The sequence below is a fragment of the Pseudophryne corroboree genome, chromosome 1, assembly GCF_028390025.1.
Source record: "Pseudophryne corroboree isolate aPseCor3 chromosome 1, aPseCor3.hap2, whole genome shotgun sequence".
Lineage (NCBI taxonomy): Eukaryota > Metazoa > Chordata > Amphibia > Anura > Myobatrachidae > Pseudophryne > Pseudophryne corroboree.
Genome location: NC_086444.1, coordinates 252,985,158 through 253,002,691, shown reverse-complemented (window position 1 = coordinate 253,002,691; position 17,534 = coordinate 252,985,158). Strand labels below are relative to the sequence as shown.

The following is a 17,534-nucleotide window of genomic DNA, read 5'->3' as shown; positions in this document are numbered from 1 at the left end:
TACTGCGCGTAATTAGTGCCCCCCTCTCTTTTTTAACCCTTTCTGTAGTGTAGTGACTGCAGGGGAGAGCCAGGGAGCTTCCCTTCAACGGAGCTGTGAGGGAAAATGGCGCCAGTGTGCTGAGGAGATAGGCTCCGCCCCCTTATCGGCGGCCTTATCTCCCGCTTTTCTATGTATTCTGGCAGGGGTTAAATGCATCCATATAGCCCAGGAGCTATATGTGATGCATTTTTTGCCATCCAAGGTGTTTTTATTGCGTCTCAGGGCGCCCCCCCCCCCAGCGCCCTGCACCCTCAGTGACCGGAGTGTGAAGTGTGCTGAGAGCAATGGCGCACAGCTGCAGTGCTGTGCGCTACCTTGTTGAAGACAGGACGTCTTCTGCCGCCGATTTTCCGGACCTCTTCTGTCTTCTGGCTCTGTAAGGGGGCCGGCGGCGCGGCTCTGGGACCCATCCATGGCTGGGCCTGTGATCTTCCCTCTGGAGCTAATGTCCAGTAGCCTAAGAAGCCCAATCCACTCTGCACTCAGGTGAGTTCGCTTCTTCTCCCCTTAGTCCCTCGATGCAGTGAGCCTGTTGCCAGCAGGTCTCACTGAAAATAAAAAACCGAAAACTAAACTTTTCACTAAGCAGCTCAGGAGAGCCACCTAGTGTGCACCCTTCTCGTTCGGGCACAAAAATCTAACTGAGGCTTGGAGGAGGGTCATGGGGGGAGGAGCCAGTGCACGCCAGGTAGTTCTAAAGCTTTACTTTTGTGCCCAGTCTCCTGCGGAGCCGCTATTCCCCATGGTCCTTACGGAGTCCCCAGCATCCACTTAGGACGTTAGAGAAATTTAAATCCATATTTAAATTAAACTGATTCACTCCCACCGTAGGAGCGAACGATAAACCTTTTTGCAAAAGATTTTTTTCACTTTGAGACAAAGGGACTTTGGACAAATTAAAAATGCCCTTATCTGTGGAGGGAACTAATACGGGGCTCTTTTTTTGTTTATTTGCATTTTTGCCACCTCTTTTTCCTCGTCTTCTCTGAATCTTTTCCGTGTTAACGAAAAAGGTTCTCTGTCTCCTTTCCCTCTTGGCAAATAACCATGGTCTCTCTGATACCTCTCTAAAAAAGACAAATTCTCATTATTGGTAGATCCTAGCACTTGGAATCTATTTCTCTGTGCTAAAGGGGTAGATTTTTTAAAATCCATCTGATTTCTCCATGCCTTATCTCTTGGCACTTTTTGCCACATTTCCCTTTCCTGTTTTTTATAGGGAAAGGACCTTCTAGGGGAATTATTATATTCCAAATTGTTAGTAAACTTAGTTTTCCTAGGAGATTTTGTAAACCTTTGGCTCATAGAAGACTCTCTACCATATTCTCGAGTACCAAAATCCTGTTTCATACTCCTTGATTCATTCCGTTTTTGTGCCCAATCTTTTACTTGTCCTTTATCATAGTCCTCTTTATCTCGTCTAAATTTTTTCGTTTTAACTAGACAGATCTCTTTCTCCATTTTTTCTACTTTAACCCCAATATATCCAACAAACTCTTTCATATCAGACTCATTAAGGGTTTTTTCTAACTCCCTTTCTTTTTCAGAAAGGGTGTTTTCTAATTCCTTTATAAGGGTTTTCTTTTCAAACACAATTAACCTCATTAATTCTAAAGAACACTCGTTCAATATTCTGTCCCATTCCTTGATAAATTTATCATTAGTAGTTCCAAAAGTCGGGTTTTTTGATATTCTTAAACCTCTTGGGACTCTTCCGCATTTAATATAATTTTCCAGGGATACAACATCCCACCAAGTTCTAGTTTCTTTTAGCACTAATTTTTCTATGCTAAAAAAGAGATCTTCATTAGAAGTCTCCTGAGAATAATTGGATGTAGTGTCATCAGAAAACACCTTTATGCATTCTTGTAATCTATTAGATCTTAAATCAGCAAATTTAGACATTTTTTCAGGAAATATATGCAGCAACAAACAGTGGATAAAAGAAACAATAAATGGTGTGCAAAAGTCCGTGCGCAAGTCTATTTTCCAGTCCGTGGAACCACAAGTCCCAGCTTCCAAGCTAAAATTACCAAGACCACCCAGGTGTATCCTATGGTATGATTAGGTCTCCGTAGCACTCTTAATCTTTGAGATCGGCGTCTCCTTTCGACCAGTATCCACTACCAGCAGCAATGATTTCTAAAATATGAATAAGAAAGGGCGCCTCATAGTGCATAAACCAGTTTCAAGCAAAGATTTATTTTCATTTCTTTACACACACTTGGTTTAAAAGTGACGTACCAGATGCGGCGGTCTCAACCACCGTAGGTATAATCGTATGGTAACAAATATTTAGTGGATAAAACACGAGTAGCATCGGTCAGCAGGCTCACCACCGCCGTCTGCTCCTTCACGCCAGGCCACACCCCTACGCGTTTCGTCACGATGGACTTCGTCAGAGGGTTGGCCCGGCGTAGCACAACCTTCCTATACATAGCAATACTCATCCAATCAAAATAACAACATTATTACCAAATTATAATAAACTCGGCATAGCTGTAAAACTATTTTTGTTCTTACTTGAATATACATCCCAGCACATACATTAAATTTAATACCAGCCATAGCTGTTCTAATACATTAAAAATGTCTGAAATAAAACAAGGACATTAAACCTGTTAAAACCTAATTAAAACCATATGTGGGTCATAACATTAAACCCGTCTACAGAGGTGTTGATCCTGTCTTTTGTATATAACAGAGATCAATTTATTTAAAAAAGGAAATCACTCTCATCCCAGACTTTCAGCTTAAAAACGGGGTGATTTCAAAACCCTCATTTAAGCCTGCTGGATATAAAGTTTTGAGGGTCATTATCCAAAAGGTCTCTCTTCTGGCCAGCAGTTTTAGCCGATCTCCTCCCCGTTTGTCTAATTTCACATTTTCTAACCCTATAAATTTCATTTTACTTGGATTACTTTTCTGACACATTTTAAAGTGTCTAGGGACACTATGATTTTCAAGATTATTTTTTATATTCCTATAGTGTTCTAAAATACGTAGTTTTAAAACTCTTTTTGTTTTACCTACGTATTTTTTACCACAGCCGCATATCAGCATATAAACCACAAATGTGGTATTACAATTAATAAATTGCTTTATCTGATATTCTCTCTCTCCCCCACTATCTACAAATGTTTGTTTGCCTGTTAACCCATGCGTACACATTTTACAGTTGCCGCAATTGTAAAAACCATTAAGTTTTCTCAAAAAAGTACCACCTGTAGTGCTAATTTCCTTCATTAGAGGGAGTTCACTTGGAGCCAGATGATTTTTAAGAGTTTTTGCTCTTCTGAACACTAAACTGGGTTTCTCTGTTATTACTTTACCCAACACTGAATCCATCTTTAAAATGTGCCAGTGTCTTTCCAAGCTATTACGAATATCATTCACCTTTGTATTATACTGCGTAACAAATGGGCAATCCAGTTTTGTATTACCATTTATAGGTTCCAGATTTTTATCTTTATACTGGATTAACCGTTTCCTATCTAATAACCTTGTTTTATTAAGAGCTGTATCTACGAGATGTTTGGGATACCCTTTTTCTTTAAATCTAGTTGCATATATATTAGCCTGATCTTCAAATTTAACTGTATCAGTACAATTACGTTTCAACCTAAGCAATTGTGAAAAAGGGAGGTTTTTCTTCCATTTATCATAGTGGCAGCTGTTATAATCCAGGTAGTTGTTACTATCGACTGGTTTAAAATACGTACATATTTCTACTTTATTAGCCTCTTCCCTTATACTGAGATCCAAATCTAGATATTGAATTTGTGTTCTTTGTGTGTTAAAAGTAAATCCCAAATTATAATCATTAACATGTAAATGTTGTACAAACTCTGAGAATGATGTTTCAGACCCCTCCCACACTATTAACAAATCGTCTATATATCTCCTAAACATCACAATCTGATCTTTAAAAGGATTATTATTATATATGCAATTTTGTTCCCATTCTCCCAAATATATATTTGCAAAGCTTGGGGCGCAAATCGTCCCCATCGCCGTCCCGCAGCGTTGAATAAAATAATCCCCCAAAAAAGTAAAATAATTGTGTTTTAACACAAAATTCAAACAATCCACAATAAAATTAATTCTCTTAATTTCCATAGAGGGATCACGTAACAAAACTGCTCTCACACAATCGATCCCTTTATCATGGGGTATTGACGTGTAAAGAGAGTTTATATCTATAGTACCCCATATATAACTATCTTTCCATTCAAAAGTATCAAATATTTGTAACAGTAGTGGAATCTTTCACATATGATTCTAACAGGGGAACATATTTTTTTAGATAAATGTCAACAAACTCTGAGACTCTAGACGTCAAGGATTCTATACCCGACACTATCGGGCGTCCAGGGGGGGTTTCTTTATTTTTATGTAGTTTAGGAAGATGATAAATTGTGGCTATTCTAGGGATTTCATTCATTAAGTAGGAAAATTCATCTGGACTTATCACTTTTTCTGTTTTTCCTCTATTTAACAATTCCGCTAATTCAACAACAAATTTTGTGGTGGGATCCTCTTTTATTTTTTCATAGGAAATAGGGTCAGCCAAGAGTCTTTCCATCTCTTTTATATAATTACTTCTATCCATTATAGGTGGTGAGCCTGCTGACCGATGCTACTCGTGGTTTATCCACTAAATATTTGTTACCTTACGATTATACCTACGGTGGTTGAGACCGCCGCATCTGGTACGTCACTTTTAAACCAAGTGTGTGTAAAGAAATGAAAATAAATCTTTGCTTGAAACTGGTTTATGCACTATGAGGCGCCCTTTCTTATTCATATTTTAGAAATCATTGCTGCTGGTAGTGGATACTGGTCGAAAGGAGACGCCGATCTCAAAGATTAAGAGTGCTACGGAGACCTAATCATACCATAGGATACACCTGGGTGGTCTTGGTAATTTTAGCTTGGAAGCTGGGACTTGTGGTTCCACGGACTGGAAAATAGACTTGCGCACGGACTTTTGCACACCAGTAAATATTATGAAATTATGTCTTTCCCTGATTTACCTTTGAGAGCAGATTTCTTTTTTTGCAACTGGTTTATGGCTTGTCTGGCCTTAGCTCGAGTTTCAGCAGTGCGGTCTGCCTATCAAAGAGAGATCAGTAAAGTGTTATGAAATAAAATACAGAGTACAAAGCATTGCTAAGGAAAACGTAAACACATAAAGCCAAATAAATGTAATAAAATACTAATAGAAACAACACAATACATAGTTTGTGGTTTTAGGAAGGGGTGATGATAAAAAATCTCAGTACCAAACAAATAAGCTAAAAATACTGATGCACTTTTGCATAGCTGTGTATAATGAAAGTTATAGCACCGTGGCCTGATCTGAAATGAAATTTGTAGAGACACACAAAAAAGTGAGTTATCATGCACAGAACGGTATGCAGACGCCGGAATCCTGAAAGCAGACAGCTGGAATCCTGGCGCACAGGGGTTATACCCACTTGCCCACAACACCCACAGAGTGAAAATAGAACCTGTGGTAAGCGCAGCGAGCCACCGAGCTCGCAAGGGGACTCTTTGTGCCTACCCCGCTGCCGGCATTCTGGCTGTCGGGATACTGACAGCCGGCATTTTCCGTCCACTGGGAATATGTATCATGATCATTTGGAGCTACTTAGCTCCTCCCACACTGTGAAGCCCTGGGATTTGATCTGTACAGTCGGCTAAGATTGTAAGCTTGCGAGCAGGGCCTTCCTACCTCTATAACTGTTTATTATCACCCAGCTTTGTTTTATTATTATTGTTTCCAGCTGTAAAGCGCAACTGAATTTGCTGCGCTATATAAGAAATAAAAATAAAAGCAGTACAGCCGTACTATCTAGGGTTTAGGAGTGGGAGGACCAATCAAAAGTCAGTCAAGTCAACTGACTGGCCCACCTGCTCACACCCCTTTTTTGCAGGGATTTTGACACAGTAAATAGTCTCAGCATTATGTGGTAATATAGCTTTAAAGTCTTATTAAACTTGTGTTTTGAAAACACAGTCATATTAGCTTGACTTTTCTTTTGATTATCTATTTTTTACATTTTAACAATGGACCCGCCTAGCTGCCAATTTTAACCACTGGGCAAGCTCGGGATGGCCATTGATCGTCTATGTGGCAAGCAGTTATTGTATTAATGGCATGCCTCAGAATGGAGTAGCCACCTGGGAAATGTAAATACAGGCCTCTGTCTGCCAGTGAAGTGTAGCCGCTGGGGACATATAAACACAGCAGATCCTCTGAACCCAGTGTATCCCGATTAACGTTGTATATCAAGTTTTTAGATACATCAGAAACTGTTTTTTTTAAATAGACATTAATATTAAAGCTATTTTCAGGAATCATTTTGATTATGGCGATCTTGTAGTGGACAAGAATATCAAGATGGAGCAGACAATTAGGGATGGACAATGACTGTAAGTCCTAATTAGTTCAAAAGTGTTTAAAGTTCAAGTTCATACACAGTGTACCTGATTCAGAGTTGGTCACTAAAATTCATGAAAATAGTGTTCCGCGCTAATGTGTACAGAAGCTCGGTAATGGTAATGGAATATCAGGGAGGAATTGCAGTAACCCTGCAACCAAGGACTTGTGTGATATATAGAAATAAAATGAAGCTGAATATAAGCATCCCCATAAATAGGGGAGAAAGCATCCACAAAAAAATAATAAACATAAACGGTTAAGTGACCTGATGTTTACAGCCATTTTAGGAAGATTTTGTGAGCTGCTATTATGCAGAACATTCGTAGGTAGCCGCTCATAATCAAAGGAAATGAGTTCAGGTACAGTGCTTTTCCCTTCCTTACTCTGTGCTTGTTCTCTATTTACACCGTGGCTTGTGCAAGCTGCAGCGGCTGCGATGACTACAACCGGAAATTGCGTGTTCACGATCTCGCTGACCTGCTGATGTTCTGCTTACATGTGCTCCCACAGCACCAACGCGTTTCAGATTGATTGGATTCTTTGTTAAGGATGTTAGTTGTTTTCTCTTGTGCTTTTTGTTCAATGGTTAGCAAAACTTTAGTGTTATAACCGCAAGTGCCCGAAACAGGAAATCCATGTTATAGTAGCAACCTCATGTTCCTTGTATATCCATAGGATTCCATTATAAAAATAGTAAAAGAAAAATATACATATAAAAAAAATGAATACTGTTTTTCTGTGATGGTTTTTTTTTTTTAAAGGGGGGAGAGGGTACTGGATTGGTGCAAAAGAGATTAAAGTATAAACAAAAACTAAATAAATGTAAAAAAAAAACAATAAAGAAAAAATAAAGAAAATATAGAAATAACAGTAAAATATAAAAATACATCAAAATAAATATAAAAATAAGTAAAAAGGAGCATATTAGTAAAAGTTTGTGAGATTTGTTTTGTGCAATGGTTAGAAGAACACATTTAAAGTCAATATCTATATTCAGGTCATAATGATCCAATGTTTTTCATTTGTAAATTCACTCCGTTTTTGTTTTCTTAGAGAGGTGACTAAATCCCTTCCCCTCCTGTGTGGTACCTCCTGGATAGCTTTGAAGTTTAGTCCTTGTGGCCACACATCACAACATTCCAATGTTTGGTTGGAAAGGAAAGGATACTGAACCATTCCAGGAAACTGACTGGAGACCCTACTGAGAGATTTCAGAAACAGCTAACAGAACAACTAGGAGGAGGACTGGGTATCATCACAAAAAAGAATATGAGTACATTCAAAGATCAGAACCAAAGATCCCCACCATCTATCACTTCCCAAAAGTTCTTAAAAACCAGAGAGATCCACCAGGAATGCGTATCGTATCAGTTCAATTACAGCAAATTTATCCAGGTACAGAGATTGCTGTTTTTCTACTAATTCCTGTTGACAGCAAAGTTTTTTGAAGGACACCATGTCCATACTCCAAATATTGAACACCACTGAATGGAAGGACAAATTTTTTGTGCACCAGTGACACCAAATCTCTTTAGATAGTAATCGACCACTCAGCTGGATGTTAAGCAACAAGACCGTATTAACCAAACCAAAACTGGACAATACTGACTTTATTCTTTGTCATAATTACTTCAGGTATAATGGGGATCATTACATACAAGAATGTGGAATGGCAAAGGAGACCTCTTTCATACCTAGCTATGTCAATTTGTTCATGGCTTGGTGGAAAGATTAGAACATATAGAACAACCACCCATACAGTCAAAAATCATAAACTGGTATCGTTATATAGATGACATTTTCTTTATTTGGAACAGAAGTTGAATTGAAACATTTCATCGCACATATGAATAATAACCATCTAAATCTTTATTTTTAAACCACTCACAGTAAAAGCATGGTAGTGTTCCTGAATCTAGGAATATACATCAAGGAACAAAGAATCGAAACATGGACACATTTCAAAGAAGTTAACGGGAACAACATGTTGGCGAATAACAGAGACCATCACAAACACTAGATTGGTAACATACCAGGAGGAAGTTTTCTATCAACAGAGTAAAGATATGAAGAACTTAAATGAAAAATGAAAATCAATATTCCCACTAAGCCAAAGGTAATATACAAGAAAGCAAAGAACTTAAAACAACAACTAACCAGCAGTTTTCTTCTGATAATCAAGCTGATAAAAGAGACACAGAAAAGTAAAGGATTTCGTTATTGCACAACCTATCCAGGTTGTATAAACAAAAAAAACTGTAACGAATAAAAAAACACATTCCAATCACATGTAACAAGAGAAGAATTCAAAGAACAAGATCATCTGTCTTGTCACACTGAAGGTGTGATATACTTTTCGGAATGCCCATGTGGAACCCAATAGATTGGTCAAACCAAAAGAAAACTAAGAATAAGGGTGGCAGAACACATCTACATTATCAAAAGAGGATTCAAAACACACAGCCTCTCTACTCATTTTTCAGAAAAACATAACAAAAACCCACAAGAACTAAACTTCATTGAGATCCAGAAGGTGACACCCCACTGGAGAAAAGGTGATTTAATCACTGCTCTAAGAAAAAAAGTGGATTTACAAATTAAAAACATTGGGAGGCATATGGCCTGAACATACAGTAGATATTGACTTAAATGTCTTCCTCTAACCATAAAATCTCACATAAACATTTCTATATTTTCTTTATTTTTATTTATCATTATATTTATTTTTTTTGTTTATACTTATCCTCTTCCGCACCTATCCTGTACCCTTTCTCATCCCTTTTTTAAGAAAAGCCTCACAGAAAAATATTTTTTATTTTTTTACTATTTTTATAAAGGAGTCCTATGGATATGTAAGGAACATGAGGTTGCCACCATAAAATGGATTTCCTGTTCTGTTCACGTCCAGTTTTGACAATAAAGTTTTGCTATTTAAAGCAGCAGAGAAAACAGAACTAACATCCCTGACAAAAAATACAATCAATTCAAAACGCATTGGTGCTGTAGGAGCACATGCAGAGGTGCTGTAGGTCAGCGGGATTGTGAAAACGCAACTGTTCCGGTATTGACGTAATCATCAGCTTGCACAAGCCACAGTGAAACTAGAAAACTAACAGGGTAAGTTAGAGAAAACCACTGTACCTGAACTCATCTCCTTTGTTTATGAGCGGTCACCTGTGGGGAATACATACTATTTCCCGGAGGGTGGGATGCCAGCTGTCAAGATCCGGACAGCAGCATCCAGCCCGCCAGAATGCTAGCAGTGGGGCGAGCGGTTTGAATCCCCTTGCAGGCTCGCTGCGCTCGCCACGCTGCGGGCTCGGTGGCTTGCTCTGCTGCAAGCTCAGGTTCTATACTCACTCTATGGGTGTCATGGACACCCTCAATTGAGAATAGTCCCTGTGCACCAGGATTCCGGCTGTCGGTATTGTCAGCTGGCGGGATTCCGGCGTCGGTATCCTGACCGCCACAATCCCGACAGCCGGCAAATTGATAGCAACCCTCCTGTGGATGTCCTACATAATGGGGGTCATTCCGAGTTGTTCGCTCGTTATTTTTTTCTCGCAATGGAGCGATTAGTCGCTAATGCGCATGCGCAATGTCCGCAGTGCGACTGCGCCAAGTAAATTTGCTATGCAGTTAGGTATTTTACTCACGGCATTACGAGGTTTTTTCTTCGTTCTGGTGATCGTAATGTGATTGACAGGAAGTGGGTGTTTCTGGGCGTAAACTGGCCGTTTTATGGGTGTGCGAGAAAAAACGCTACCGTTCCTGGGAAAAACGCGGGAGTGGCTGGAGAAACGGAGGAGTGTCTGGGCGAACGCTGGGTGTGTTTGTGACGTCAAACCAGGAACGAAACTGACTGAACTGATCGCAGATGCCGAGTAAGTCTGGAGCTACTCAGACACTGCTAAGAAGTGTCTATTCGCAATTCTGCTAATCTTTCGTTCGCAATTTTGATAAGCTAAGATTCACTCCCAGTAGGCGGCGGCTTAGCGTGTGCAAAGCTGCTAAAAGCGGCTTGCGAGCGAACAACTCGGAATGACCCCCAATACCAGCTCACAAAATCTTTCTAAAAAGGCTGTAAACACATGTCACTTTACCATTTATTTTTGGATATTGTTTTTATTTTATGTGAATGCTTTATCCCCTCGTCGTCCCCCCCTTCCCCACCACACCTATCATTTTTGTTTTATTATTTTTATTAATCAATTTTATTTTCATTTACATTCAGCTTCATTTTATTTCTATATATCACACAAGCGCTTGGTTGCAACGTTACAGCAATTCCTTCCCGACATAACAAATTTCATGCACCTGAGCGATTATGGTCAGTCTGTGTGTGTCTCAGTCAGACTGTGCGTTTGCTGCAATGTTCTAGTGATGGCGGTAGCAGACAGCATTTATTTGAAAACTGGTTTGATAGGCAGGGATCATTTGGGGGAGGTAACGGTGAGTGTCTGCAATAGCGCAGGCGTGTTGCGACTATTTTTGTGGCGTCTCAGCCTACGTCTGTGAGCCCGAACACAGATAACATGGCTCCAGCGACTCAGATCCTGCATCCATTTTGACTAACCCTACAGCTACTAAGAACTCAAATAACAGACTGACCAGCGAATGGTGCTGCTTCTTTGTATGCAGCCGCTAGGATCTATAAAGCCGCAGCGGTGATATCACTCCATATCTAGGCAGCTGCAATTTTTGCATATTTTCTCACAGTAGCGATGTACAAAATCGCAGCTATGGTGGCTTTAGTGTGCAACGCTGACTCAGGCCCAGTGTACTATAACATTGCTATTTTTATGGTACACTGTGTCATACAAAAGAAAACACTACAGAAACTGCAGGAGGTTAGGAAATGTGGAGAGAACATTAGGAGTGGCACCAACAGGAGTAACCTTGTTTGATAGAGGGATGTCCCCTTTTTCAAGTAATGGGACACATGAGAAGTTATACTGTAGAGGTCATATGTGATCAACAGTGAACAGGTTGTCTTACTTTTTCAATAGAAGAGTTATCCTCGCTGTCAATATCACTGTCGTCAGAATCAGAGAGCTCCTGGTAAAACCTTTTCTTTACGCAATCAAAATATTCCTTAGCTTCTTTGTCAGAGTCTCCAATATCGCTGACCTGTACAGAGGAGTCTTTCTTCTCACAGATACCTTCTACTGCTTTCTTTTCAGAGATAATTTCTAAGGCTTTCATTTCACATCTCTTTTTGAAGGATTTCTTTTCTGCTACACTTTCTATAGTATTCTCTTTAGTACTAACCTCTTGGGCAGTCTGTGAAAGCTTTTCTAGTGCAGTCTTCTGGGAATGCCTGTCATTTTCCTCATGACTCGGAACCCTATCAATGAAATCTGGTACTTTACCTAATATGTCTATATTGTCCAAACTGTCCTGTTTTTTGTTGGTTTCCTCTGCTGTTTGGTCCAGCTCTGCGGTCTCTTGCTTACATTTGTTGGCTGCCCGTGCGCTCACATTTTGTACAGGTTTTGATGCCTTAGGTGTTTGTCCCTCTTCACCCTTTCCTTCTACAAGGTTTTTTCTGGCCTCTTTGAAAGCCTTTATAGCGTCTGAAAATAAAGATTTCAAAGGCTCAGTCCTATATGTTTGCAGACTTCATTATGGATAAATTAGCAGTCACAACTGTACATAAGAAATGGAAAGAGTAAAAATAAATGAGCAGCCCGTGTCTTCTTAACATTACCTAATAAATGTTCTATATCTTTGGACTAAATACTGTAAACAATGTACTGAAGCTTTCAAAACACAACAGAATAGAAATAATACAGATGATTGGGTTTTTTGACCTTCAGACAGCCAGGGGTAAATTTACTAAGGTGTGGGTTGATAGAAGTGGAGATTCCAGCTACTATCTTCTGGAAGGTGAAAGATAAAGTAGAATCTGATTGGTTGCAATGGGCAACTTCTCCACTTCTATAAACCCGCACTTTAGTAAATAAACCCCCTAGTCTATCTAATGTAAACAGTGTCACATACCCAAATATTACTTGCAGAATTTGGGTAGGCCATGAGGGGGTTGCTTAAATATAGAAGTACTTTCTGTATGGCTGTCCTATAATAGCTAGGAGGACTGGAGCTGCAAGTAAAAACTGAGGGCGCAGAAAGCAAGATAGCAATATTACTTTACAGTATGTGTGTTCATTGCTTTTAGAAAACTCCTAGTGTTCATGGAAAATGCTAAATAAATATGGCGACCATAAAATAAGTTTTTGGCAACTTTCTACAATAACTAATTTATAAAAACTATTTTTTTTAAATGAGAACCATATGAAAAGAAACTAAATTTTACATATACTGTATATAAAGATAACAATAATAAGAGAATAGTATCATTAAAATCAGAGAGCTCAAGGCAAAATAAAGACGACACTCAACATGAATTATTTGATGATAACCTACATTAAAGAACAGATGTAGCCTACATCTAGCCTCAAGCCACGTGAGATGACTGGTGCAGTAAAGCCACCAAATCCTGTGCAATTCTGCTAGAATCTGGCTTTTTTTTTGGGGGGGTGAAATGTTTCTTAGTCACAACACATTTGGACGCAACAGAAAACTCTGCTGATTAATTTTCACCACTTGTATATTGTGTGTGACCGAGCCTCTGAATCTGTGTAATACCCCTTTTCCACCGCCAATGCCAGATCCCACCTGGGAATTGGAAACGGGTCCTTCCCGGGTGGGATCCGGCATTGGACCCTAACAGCTGGCTTCCATATGCTGGGTCGGGTGCCATAGCGGCAGGGTGCAGAGCTCATCTCCGCGCCGCCTCTCCCTATGTGGTGAACAGGTCCCGGGGTTGCATCGACCCGGGAACCCGTTCAAGCTGCCATGGACACTAACACTGTTTTATTCCCGGGTTAAATTACAGGGTTAGGCGACCCGGGAATTCGACCATGGCCCTTTGACACTGCACACCGACCCGGCAATATGCTGGGTCGATACCGGGTTATTTGTGTGGTGTGAATGGGGTATAAGAAATGCTACTATGTAGCAGTTGCAGATTTTCTCCAATACAAGTTCTGTTCTGCTCCATATACAGACCCAGTCAGTCACACACAGTATCCAAGTGTCATATCAAATTAATCAGCGCAGTCTCCTGGGGCGTCCTAGTAGCATTGTATGCGACTAAGACGCATTTTCATCAAAAAGATGCCCAACATTAGCAGAGTCTCATGGGATCTGGCATGCCGAGAGGGGCTGTTTGGCGTGAGCGCAGCAATGATGTACGAGGACACTTCTGTAATGTGGAAAGAAAGCAGGATGAGCAAGCATTCAAATACAGTTCCTAAGATAGGCAATACATGGCTGGAAAACTGTACAGAGGTTATGACCGACAGGGAGTAAGAACAAACAAAATAATGATGGAAAGAAAAACACAAAGATGATACTAAGGCAGGTAGAAGAGGAAATGTGAATGTGCCAGGAGACGAAACGTTATATTTATTTCTTTAACAAATATTCAAAACCACAGTAACGTCCTGGCAAAGTCCTACAGTCATGTAACAGTATTTTATTTTATGTGGGGCTAAGAATCTATTAATTGTATGTTTGAATATAGATCCGGCAATAGTCAAATCATTGTTTAATGCTGGGTTATTCCACTGCAATTGTGTAGCCTATGCTTTATGTTAAGGATAAACACCAAACCATTGCAAAACCACAAGCATGCTGCTGCATCATTGTAAATATATAAAAGACAAATGCTGGTGATAATAAATAAAAACACTTAGGGCCTGAGGGGGCACAATGTTCTTTGGTTTTCTTATGAAGAGTCAATGCGCATTACATGAATGAAGAGGTGTTGAGTAAATGTATTTGTTTAATGGATGCTACATCTATATGTGATGTAGCATCCTCTGGAATTGTCTGCCTCCTTAGACTGTGTGGTAGCTCTCCTCACAATTACTCCCAGATATTACAATCACCATATTTTTCTTCCTAGCCCTCTGAACTTTCCAGATGACACTTGCATGGATAAATGATCTCATACATGTACTGCAACAATTGCAAAGATGTACTGTTAATATTTCTTCACTAGAGTATACCTCTTTCCCTGACTTACCTTTGATAGCAGATATTTTCTGTTTCAGCACCGGGTTTGTGGCAAGTCTGGTTATTGCTCGGGTTTCGGCAGTACTGTCTGCCTATCAAAGAAAAATAAGTAGAGTCTTATGATAGAAAATACATATCAGAGCATCACTAAGGCAAATGTAAACACATAAAGCAAAATAAATGTAATAAAATACTAATAGAACCAACATAATACATAGCTTTTGGTTTTAGAAAGGGGAGGTGATAAAAAAAAATCTCAATACAGTACAAGTAATCTAACAATACTGATGCATTTTCAGATACCAGTGTTGAAAAAGAGAGAGAGAGTGTTATGGTACTGTGGCCTGATCTGAAATGAAAAAAAGTGTGAGTTTCAGAATTTCATGACTGATGAAGCACAGAATTAAAACCCTGTTATCATTAGAAGGTATTTAGCTCCTCCCACACTGTCAAGCCCTGGAGTCTGATCCATGCAGCTATACTTTCCAGGGTTTGGGAGTGGGAGGACCAATGCAGCTTCTGGCTGGCCCGGCCGTTCACAACCCTATTTTACAGGATTTTGATACAGTACATCACAGCATTAGGTGGTAATGTAGCCGCAAAGTCTTATTAAATTGGTCTTCCTTTGAAAACACCAGTCCTATCACCTTAATTTTTTCTTTTTGAAGAATTATTTTTAAATTACAATTACAGATCCTCCTAACTGGCAATTTGACACTACTCCAGTAATTAGGCACTGTCCCTCAAGGCAGTACAATGAGTATGAAAATCTACCAAATGTGGAAAGAACATTAAAAATGGCACCCACAGACTAGGATGTAACATTGAGGCAGATGTATTAACCTAGAGAAGGCATAAGGAAGTGATAAACCAGTGATAAATGCAAGGTGATAAACACACCAGCCAATCAGCTCCCATATGTTAATTAACAGTTAGGAGCTGATTGGCTGGTGCATTATCTCCTTGCACTTAACACTGCTTTATCACTTCCTTATGCCTTCTACAGGTTATTACATCTCCCCCATTGTTTGATACAGGGAAGTTCCCACTTTAAAGTAATGTGACACAAGAGAAGTTATTCTCTAAAGATAATGTGCAATCAACAGAGAATAACCAATGCACTGCGGAAATCATTATAAATTCCAGGGACGGTGGAAAATCTCCTGTATATATTGCCTTCTATAAATTCAGGAACACCCTCAATAGAAAGAGAGTCCCCTTTTTTCCACATAATGTGGGTCCTTAGTGACCATGTAAGGTGATAACTAGTAGCTCCCTCTTTCAAACATTGTGCCACCATAGTTATTGTCCTATATTAGAGGCTGCTAATCAGACTATACTGGACAAATAGAATCGCAATTTTGTCCACCATCAAATAACTGAACCTTAAGGATAACTGGTAAGACCAGTTTTCTTAATTTAGTTTTTTTTACCAATTTTTTTTTGCTGATTAGATCAATAGGCAAAACTTTTGGCCTAGGGGTGCAGTGAAAAAAAAATATATTGTGACTAGACTGTGGTTTGAGAAGGATTTGAACCACTGCTCTAAGCTGCAGTAAGTCCACAGCTAGAGGGTTCTAAATCCAGATCTCCCACATCCAGGTATCACTAAACAATCAACTGATGGGATTGTTTTCTACTTTTCAAAAAGGTATGACTATTTGGGATATCGTATTCATACATATTTTAAGCTTAATTAATTAATTTTCAATTAAACTTAATTAAGTTTAATTAAAATTTGTAATAAAAACCCCCAAGAATAAAAAACAAACAAAACAAATGTATGTTTAAAAAAAAATACACACACACACACACATTTACTTGTAGTTCACTTTCTTGCATTTTTCATTAAAACCCCCCACTTTTTTGGCTATTTTGGGTAGATTGTCTTTGCTATTGCAGGAGAAATAAGCTAATGCTATTTTCAGGAAATTCCAAAAGTAAAATGAATGCAAAAATAATTATTGATATTGATGCAGAAAAGGCGATAAACAAAGTAAATAGTGCATTGCCTTGGTGTTTACAAGAAATTGAGAAGAAAATCTGTAACAGGAAAATCCTACATTTGAGGCTTTCTGAAAAATCTTGCACAATGATTTGATTAAATAATAATATTAAGACAAAAAAGAAAAATAATTCAAATTCAAAAGGCAGACAAACTTTAAATCTCAATAAATCATTGACTGCCTGCTCCATTATGTCACTGAGTACGTTACCTGTAATCACCGTATTCATAATGACAAAATACATTTCTATTTATTTATACTTGGAAAATACTGTTTTCCCAGACAATACCACCTTATACTGTGTCCACTTACACAAACTGGTCTTACATGGCCCCACAGACCCAATACACAAACCTCACATTCTGTAAATAAACATTACGCAATGTCTTCCGACTGCTGCAATGAACAGTATTTTGTGCTACCCCGCAGTACACCAATATAGGCTAAGAAAGATGAATAGACCGGTAATGGAATATTGCGTACACAAATGGTGATATGTATTCATATTTATGGAAGTCCATCATACAGATTCTATGGGATTGTACAGTGAGGTGATTTGCTCTTACATTCTCCATTCATACCACATTGGTAGGGTATACTGAAGAATATCAGACTGTCATTGTCACTTACACACAGTCATTTTGTAACCTGAACAGATTTTCAATGATAATGAACTTTACTGACTGAATAGAACCATTGCATCAGAGACACATGAGGTGATGGGAATACTTTACAGTTGGTTTATAGTAAAAGGGGTCACCTCTGGAACGCTCAGAGAATAAAGTTTGCCAGACATAGACAGAGCAAAGACCTCAGATCACATGCCTAAATGTATGCCGCTTGCTACTATGTCACTGTGTATACAATACATGATTAATATAGCAGCAATAGCCTATTGTCAAACACTAATCCTAATGCCTCACTTACAGTATTGTGCCGGTTCCTCAGTTGGTTCA

General features: G+C 39.0%; 1 protein-coding gene across 5 annotated transcripts in view; it reads right to left on the bottom strand.

Annotated features, from left to right (window-relative positions):
- Positions 1 to 17,534, bottom strand: part of SRFBP1 (serum response factor binding protein 1) — a 376,852-nt gene that overhangs the window by 32,329 nt on the left and 326,989 nt on the right. For all 5 annotated transcript variants that reach the window (XM_063964204.1, XM_063964202.1, XM_063964203.1 and 2 more), the window contains 3 exons: positions 14,583 to 14,664; positions 11,489 to 12,066; positions 5,079 to 5,157 (listed from right to left, as the gene is read on the bottom strand). In XM_063964204.1, coding sequence (XP_063820274.1) covers positions 5,079 to 5,157; positions 11,489 to 12,066; positions 14,583 to 14,664 — 739 coding nt within the window. The remainder of the gene's footprint in view (positions 1 to 5,078; positions 5,158 to 11,488; positions 12,067 to 14,582; positions 14,665 to 17,534) is intronic.